Source organism: Cyprinus carpio, chromosome A19 (genome assembly GCF_018340385.1).
Source record: "Cyprinus carpio isolate SPL01 chromosome A19, ASM1834038v1, whole genome shotgun sequence".
Classification (NCBI taxonomy): Eukaryota; Metazoa; Chordata; class Actinopteri; order Cypriniformes; family Cyprinidae; genus Cyprinus; species Cyprinus carpio.
Window position 1 is genome coordinate 23,297,407 of NC_056590.1, and position 8,270 is coordinate 23,305,676.

Below are 8,270 nucleotides of genomic sequence, written 5' to 3' on the forward strand. Positions count from 1 at the left end.
AGCTACAATTAATAATATAATACAATTATATATTATATATATATATATATATATATATATTTTTTTTTTTTTTTTTGTCTGTCTTTCTGACATTATAAAATACTTTGTGTTGATGTCATAAATTCTCATGTTAAATGCATTTTGGTTCTGTGTAGTAACATGATGAAAAAGATAGAATATTTTTTAATATATCATGACTATATTTAGCTATAACTTGTTTTTATATGGAAACCAGCCCTTTGTGTTTTGTGCAGTAACGTGACATTTACTACAGATTTGCTTTCAGATCATAACATTTTCTTCTGCAAAAAACATGTTTATTTGGCAAGGTAAACTTGTATCTTAAGGCTTCGGATGCAGAATATGTGCAATCATGAGCAGAGGAGAAAAATCAATGGACATTTTACAATCAAACGCTTTTTATTCTACGATTGTGATAACTGGTCTTTGTTCTGCAACTGAATGAGTGCCTATGGAGGTATTTTTATAAGATTTTATATTATTTTAATATAGTTCAAATATTGCTTTATATTCCATTTATAATCTCAGACTGCTCATTTCTGAAATTAACTTTTGTTAGTCAAATGTTTGCATTGACGGCCACCACATGTCAGGGCTGTGATTACATGTGCTGTGCTAGAACTAAATATTCAGCTAATGAATATCAAACTTCAAGTCCAGAATGGTTTCCTAGATGTTCTCCCTTTACACTCACACTTTTACATCTGCTTGTTAATTTCAATGCTTTAAATGTTTCTTCAACAGGAAGGTCTTGAACACTTCAGCTCATTTTGAATGTATGCCAAAATGTGTTAATATGTAGCATTCTTCAGTCCCTAAAAGGGAATCGTGTTACATTTGCTTGGTCAGTAAACAGTCTACATTTAACTTAACACTTTAGCATAATGATGCTTAAACACAGTAGAACATGTACAATGTATTAAATCACACACCTTAAACTGTACTTTACCAAAGTATTTTCATGTTACCAGATCAATTTAATCAAATAAAGTCATTGTGAACTCACTACTCTGTTATTTGTATTTTACTGGCTTCTGATTAAGCTTTATAAGGTTTAGTTGTTCTATAGCAAGGGTTTTCAAAAAGAAAAAAAAAAAGAGAAAAAATTCAAAATGTATTATAAATGTTAAACTTGGTTTTGTACAAGGATAATATAAGAGTTAATTCACTTTAAAATGGTTATTTAATTTTGTCGTACTTCTAATATCACATTTAATTTTTTTCCTCACACAGTATAAATGGGTTTTTATACATGAGACTGCCTTTATATTTTAGGAAGGGGGTCCCTTGCAAGGGGATCATATATGGGAGTCGTTACCATTAATTATAAATGCGTGAAAAATGATTGGATTTGTCAGCACATGGCTCGTTAATGAAACTCATAGATTCTGTCCCTGACAGCAAATTTAAACAGAGCAGCAATGGGGAAACATCAACTTGGCAAACGAGAACAGAATGTGAAATATTCACCTTGCTCCATGCTGGTAATTTAAAGCAATACAAAACATAAATTATTTTAAAATGATAGTGCTTTAAACTCAAATGAACAACTTGTGTAAATGTTTAATGTGACACACACACACCATGTCCTACTTTCACAGATTCCAAAAGCACAGCTTAAGTAGTTCACCAAACTGAGAGAGTAAAAGCTTCATGGTGCCATCTGCTGGCAAACGGAATCTTTATCAAATATTACACAACAAACATCATTTTTGGGGTTTATTTGTTGTTGTACAATTTATTTATTTTATTTTTTTTAATGAATATTCATATACATTTTGTAAATACTTTTGTTTCTATACTGTATCACGTATATAAAAATCTACTTTAAAAATCAAGAGGAAAATAAATACAATGATTTCCCCTCAGATCTGTTTCCGGCTAATGCTTGATGACCATGTTTCCCTCGGAGTCTTGGGTGAAAAGCATCTCTGGCTCTAGATCTGATTCCTCTTCCTCTTTTTCTAAAGAAGTGGCAGATTGACTATTCCTGTAATCTTTGCCCACAGATGAATTGCCCTGGTCTTGTAGTGGGCTCCTTAAGTGCTGGTCACGGTGAGCAATCACACAGAAGCCCTCAGAGTCCTGAGTGAACAACATAGCAAGAGTTTCTCCAGCCCTCTCTGTGTTTGTAAGTTCCTTACCTGATTTTTTAGGGGAAAAGGTGTATTTTTCCTTTAACCTGCACTTAGCTGGACTAGAAATTAGATGGTGTTTAAAAGTTGACGTTTGAGCATTTTGAGTAGGAGATGTGGGCCAGCTATTCTCTTTTCCCATCCGTTTCATGGGCGATGCCTTATTTTTGCACCAAGAACGCACCTGATTTATATTAGTAATCACAGCATTCGATTTCGATCTTTTGTGGTTTTCATTGACAGGCCTAGAGGTCAAAATAGACTTCTTAACCGAGGCCTTCTGATCTCTTAAATCATGTTTGTCAATGTGTTTAGGACCTGGAGACTTATGTGCATCTTCAGAGGGCTTCCAGACCAACAGATCACAGTGCTGCAGGGACTCCACATGAAAGAAAGTCTCAGTTTCGGGAATTGTCTGATTTGGATATTCATTTGATGCTTCTTTATTCCAATATTCTTGCGTCACATTTTCTGTATAATGGACAACATGTCTCCTTTTTTCAGGTGGTTCTTCTTCATCTTGCTCATCTCCGCATATTAAATGGAGGAAATGCTGTTCTTTTTTGTCCTTGACTGACAATCCTTCAAAATCTCCATCACAGTTCTGCTGGTACACCTCAGGTGGTTGACCGGTTGACTCTATAGATGGCTCCAAAGACACATCATGTTTCCGTTTGACACCGGGGGGTCCCTCTGTGTGCATGAAGCTGGACATCCCTGAATGAGCCACACTAGGGTTAGGGTCTGGGCAAACAAATACCAATCAGGAAAGGACAAAAGGTAGTTATTATTATTTTATAAGCTTTAACAGTTTATCATCAAATTAAAGGTGTGTGTGTGTGTGTGTGTGTGTGTGTGTGTGTGTGTATATATATATATATATATATATAAACACTATTTAGGCATATAAAAAACATTAATATAAAAATAACTAATAAAAATGACAAAAACACAGAATAAAATGACTTATGTTAACAAAAATTAAAATGAAAAATATAAAAACTCATTCATACTATTAATTACCATTAATAAACTCATACTAATAATAAAAACTATAATGGTACCTCAAATGGTATCTCTCTCTCTCTCTCTCTATATATATATATATATACACACACACACACACACACACACACACATACAGTAAAAACATAATTATACACATTAAGTAATACATATATTAAAGGTATCACATAATCTGAAACAGTTACAGTATGAAACAGCTCTGGGATTTCTTACCTCTGGATTTGGGTGAAAAGAAATTTGATATTGTGCTTTGTCTAGTGACAGACATGTTGAGTTTGGTCTGAGTGAAGCTCAGTGCCACTTCCACGCTGTATTCCCCTGATCTCGCGAGTGGGTTCAGTAATTTGGATATCGGACGGGTCAGCTGTAAAAATGTAAAACATATCTGAGATCACTTCATCAGACCTGTAGTATTATTATTTTTTTCTTACGAAGACAAAAGAAAAAAATATTTTCAATACACTTAAAAAAAGTTAGATTTAGTATATTTAATTAGAATTCAGTTGTTTTTACCTGTTGTTTCTTTTCTTTTAACTCTTTTGTGTCGAGCCATATTCCGCACTCTTCTTCTTTAGATGATACCGCAGGTTTCACTTTAGTGTTCTTAGTGGATTTCATTCTGTGTACAAATCTCACACACGCTCAAATAACCAGGCTAGGTTTATACTCGTGACAAACAATTCCCTGAAACGCTCACAGTATCATAACAAACAAAGCTACAACGCCAGATTTTAGGTTTTTTAGATACAGCTTCTCGAGCTTCTCCGTTCACTGTAGCTGTCCCGCGCGCGTATTCAAAGGCAATCTCGGGTTGCCAAGTATTCTTGTTAATGACCGACATATCTGTTCTGTTCGATTAATTGCACTGGTTATATTAATGGAATAAAATATAGTATAAAATACTATTTAATACAGTTTATACTGTAATGTAGGTTTATATTACTTAACGGAGTGAATGAACAATAAAGTGCGATATTTTCTAGTGTAGAAATATTAAATGGACTTGGCAACCCTCATCACGAAATGTGTGCATACATGTTAACGTTTTCTTCGAATGTAAAATTTAATAAATAATGATTCCTATTACTTTATTTGAGATTAAATACTATCTTCTTTATATAAACAATTTTTGCAATGAAGAATAAGTCAGGACAGTGGCGAAAACAGGATGTTACGAAATCATCCGGCGACGTCACGTCAGCTTGCCACAGCTGGTGACGTCAATATAAGGGTGAGTGAAATGTCTTTTTCCTGGTGCGTTTTAGCTAAAAACGCTGTTAGTATTTTAATAATATGTCATCTCGTAACCACATTAACGTTATAGACATATATAAGGTGTGAATTAATGAGACATCGACTTCTCTTGTACCCTTAAAGCGGAATTAAAGCAATATCTTAGCTAGCTAGCTGAGCTGACGTCGCAGCGTATTGTCAGGAAATAAACAAAACAAAACAAGCTGTTGTATTATATGCTCCATTAACATAATGAGATCAGATCAGTCAGTTTTGATATGCAACCACTGTGTATATCAGCAATTCCTTTGAGGCTAGCGCTGACCCGTGGTTGAAGATTGATAATAATCTGATTGTCGCTTTAATTGTCTCGTAGTTCATCATGTTTCATGGAATACCTGCCTCTGGAGTTATGGGAGGAGGTGAGTGAGAGAACCTGCTTTATCATGAGCCTCTAAAAAACCAAAGCATCGCATTCTTTTTTACTGTTGCTCATATTTTCACTAGTCTCTTATAAGATTTTGTTGTGCCTTTCTCCTTTAACTTAACCAGCACCTGCCAACAAGCCAGAACTGTATGAGGTAATAATGTTATATTGAGGACATAATTTGTAATGATGAACTCATCTGTCATCATCATCATCTTTAAATGATGTGCTTTGTCTGTTATAGGAAGTAAAATTGTACAAAAATGCCAGAGAAAGAGAAAAGTAAGTTAACCGTAGTGTTCAGCCATGGCTATTTTGTTTTCCTTATTTATATGTCTTATTGATTGATGTCACGATAATGATGATGCAGATTGGTGATTATGTGATTGGGCTGCATGTAATGTCCTTTTTATTTTGTTTTGAAAGGTATGACAACATGGCAGAGTTGTTTGCTGTGGTCAAAACGCTCCAGGCACTGGAAAAAGCCTACATTAAAGACTGTGTGACTCCAAACGAGTTAGTTACTTTATTTGTTTGCACAAAATATTGTGAATTAAGGTGTCGTCACATTTGCAATTGTTTTGTGAGTGAAATCCTGAAATTTTAATAGGAATTCACATGATTAGAAATTTCATGTGAGTGCAGAATATTTCTGCGCACAGGTTTCCCAACATTGGTCACGCAAAATGACTGCATTGATCAGCAGGAAGCTGCTTTGTTTGAAAGTGACCTATGCGTGAACTATGCTTCATACATCACTGTTCTATTTACAATAGACAGTGGACCCTTTTTGCCCAGAAAATGTTGCCAATGTGACCACACTTTTATTTATGTCTATTCATATATAATAAATATTTGCTTTGTTTTTGCAGATACACAGGAGCTTGCTCAAGATTGCTTGTCCAGTACAAGGCTGCTTTCAAACAAGTCCAGGGGTCAGATGTGGGCTCCATTGATGACTTTTGTCGGAAATACAGGGTATAGCTTATTTTGCATATAAGTTACTCTAAATTCTTCTATTTTAATGTTCTTTTGTACCTTTAAGTAATTTATTAGTCTAGCACATTGGACACACACATACACACATGTGTGTGTGTGTGTGTATATATAAACATGTATATTTATATATGTGTGTGTATGTTTTTAAATGCTGTTCAGTATGCTTTAGTTTCTTAATATTTTTTCCACTCTTTGTTTCTGACAGCTGGACTGTCCACTAGCTATGGAGAGGATCAAAGAGGATCGACCAATCACCATTAAGGATGACAAGGGCAACCTGAATCGCTGCATTGCTGACATAGTTTCTGTATGTATCTTGAACTCTTCGTATAGAGATTTTATGTAGCCTAGAATGAAAAGCTTCTTTAGTTAATTCCAGAACACCTCGGTGTTTATCGATTGAGCACAGAGGATACCTTCTTGTTCCAACAGTTCCATTAAGTAGATTTATTTAATCAGATTAAAACAAATAATGCTATATGCAATTTTTCACACGGCTCCACAGTAGAATATGTGGTGCATTGCGCTCCTGCTAAAATAAACACTTAGCAATCATAAGAACTGGCTAAATGTGTTCCTATAACCTTTTTAATCTTTATTTTCTCTAATGCAGCTCTTTATCACAGTGATGGACAAGCTTCGACTTGAGATTCGTGCCATGGATGAGGTACTCATTTCATCAACTGAATTTGATTAACTTAATGTTATTTAGAGTTTAAGATTTTAATTACTAATTAACTGAGAATATTGTTTTATAGATCCAGCCTGACCTGAGAGAGCTCATGGAGACCATGAACAGAATGAGCAACATGCCTCCAGATTCAGAGGCCAAAGACAAAGTCAGCCTCTGGTAAGCCTAGTTTCACTGCAGAAATACACTACCATTCACAACTTTGCTGTCTGAAGAAGTTATTAATGCTTTTATTTAGCAATGATGGATTGAATTAATCCAAAGTGACAGTAAAGACATTTGTAATGTTAGAAAACATTTCTATTTCAAGTGCTCAATGTCTTGTTCTTCCTCACAGGTTAACCACACTAAGCAGCATGTCTGCATCTGATGAGCTGGATGACTCCCAGGTTCGCCAGATGCTGTTTGACCTGGAGTCTGCCTACAACGCCTTTAATCGTTTCTTACACTCTTCTTAAATGTTCATTCCCTCTCTGAGCTTTTTCAACTCCTTTCCACTAGCTTTTTATCAAACCATTTTCCCTATTTTGTCCATGTCTGTTGTAGGACTGTAGGAACCTCATATCCAACTAGAGTACTGTTTACTCATGCTTATGTTATTCAGTAATAAAATCAGGATTATATTCACAGATTTAAAAATTAAGAGTAGTAGATTTTTTTTTTTTTTTTTTAATGTAAAGAGAATGTTCTATCATGTGGTAGTCTGAAAGTGTTCTCTAGACTGGCAATAGCGAATACATAGCCAACTGAGATGCAAGGAGGGCATTATAGGGAGGAGTTTATTATAGGCAAACGATGCTTGCCTCTATAAATATATGTGTTAAATGAATATATGAATGGATAATTTATGGATCTCATAATATCTTATAGAGCAAGATTTGATAATGAATGCTCAGTACTGTTTTTTATTTTAGAAGGATAATGTTTCTCTAGCTTTTTCCAGTTTTTAAATGAGGCAATGTTAAATATGCTCATTCATTTACAGTACCCTAAAATTTATTGGTTGATAAAACTGACTTTTATAACAGCTTGATTAAGAACTTGGTTTACTCCTTCCTTGGCATGGTGTTGGTCTAGCTCGCTATATTAAGTAATAAGTCATATTTATTAAATGACGGTTGTAAATAAAATAGTTTTGAAATAAACAACATAATCATTTGAAAAATATTTTCTCTGTGTGATTTTTATTTGCAAATAATTCATATTAAATCCATTCATTTGGTGGAACTTGAGAGAAAAGCCTTGGAAACGCTATTAAAGTGCAGTCACAATTAGCTTTTTCCCCCCGATTAACTTTCGGTGATTAAAGGTTGATTACACACCGGGTTCAATTTGGTCTCACTTGGGTCATTAACAGTCCTGAGTAACAGAAAGCTGCTCTGTTTGAAACGGACATCTGCGCAGGTAATGCTTCATACATCACTATATTGTCCCCAATGCACGAATGGACCCTTTATATACAGGTCCTTCTCAAAAAATTCGCATATTGTGATAAAAGTTCATTATTTTCCATAATGTAATGATAAAAATTAAACTTTCATATATTTTAGATTCATTGCACACCAACTGAAATATTTCTGGTCTTTTATTGTTTTAATACTGATGATTTTGGCATACAGCTCATGAAAACCCAAAAATTCCTATCTCAAAAAATAGCATATTTCATCCGACCAATAAAAGAAAAGTGTTTTTAATACAAAAAAAAGTCAACCTTCAAATAATTATGTTCAGTTATGCA

At 34.4% G+C, this 8,270-nt stretch overlaps 2 protein-coding genes across 2 annotated transcripts; one reads left to right on the forward strand and one right to left on the reverse strand.

The window, feature by feature from the left end:
- Window positions 1–1,600: 1,600 nt before the first annotated feature.
- LOC109111219 lies at window positions 1,601–3,994 on the reverse strand. The gene is made up of 3 exons (XM_042777109.1): window positions 3,696–3,994; window positions 3,396–3,546; window positions 1,601–2,900 (listed from the first exon to the last, which is right to left on the reverse strand). The coding sequence occupies exons 1-3, from the start codon at window positions 3,798–3,800 to the stop codon at window positions 1,903–1,905; spliced, it is 1,254 nt and encodes a 417-aa protein (XP_042633043.1). The 5' UTR covers window positions 3,801–3,994; the 3' UTR covers window positions 1,601–1,902.
- A 359-nt stretch (window positions 3,995–4,353) lies between these two features.
- Window positions 4,354–7,699, forward strand: LOC109110999 (vacuolar protein sorting-associated protein 28 homolog). The gene is made up of 10 exons (XM_019123961.2): window positions 4,354–4,413; window positions 4,792–4,837; window positions 4,968–4,996; window positions 5,087–5,124; window positions 5,269–5,358; window positions 5,715–5,820; window positions 6,047–6,148; window positions 6,455–6,508; window positions 6,600–6,691; window positions 6,870–7,699. The coding sequence occupies exons 2-10, from the start codon at window positions 4,798–4,800 to the stop codon at window positions 6,988–6,990; spliced, it is 672 nt and encodes a 223-aa protein (XP_018979506.1). The 5' UTR covers window positions 4,354–4,413; window positions 4,792–4,797; the 3' UTR covers window positions 6,991–7,699.
- The last annotated feature ends 571 nt before the right edge of the window (window positions 7,700–8,270 follow it).

Excerpts from the sequence above, each read along its gene's own strand:
- LOC109111219 (XM_042777109.1), bottom strand. The coding sequence starts at position 3,800 with ATGAAATCCACTAAGAACACTAAAGTGAAACCTGCGGTATCATCTAAA. Across the intron at positions 3,547-3,695 it reads TAAAAGAAAAGAAACAACAG|CTGACCCGTCCGATATCCAA; the intron begins GTAAAAACAACT and ends ACATTTTTACAG. Across the intron at positions 2,901-3,395 it reads CTTTTCACCCAAATCCAGAG|ACCCTAACCCTAGTGTGGCT; the intron begins GTAAGAAATCCC and ends TTGTTTGCCCAG.
- LOC109110999 (XM_019123961.2), top strand. The coding sequence starts at position 4,798 with ATGTTTCATGGAATACCTGCCTCTGGAGTTATGGGAGGAG. Across the intron at positions 5,359-5,714 it reads GACTGTGTGACTCCAAACGA|ATACACAGGAGCTTGCTCAA; the intron begins GTTAGTTACTTT and ends TTGTTTTTGCAG. Across the intron at positions 6,692-6,869 it reads AAAGACAAAGTCAGCCTCTG|GTTAACCACACTAAGCAGCA; the intron begins GTAAGCCTAGTT and ends TCTTCCTCACAG.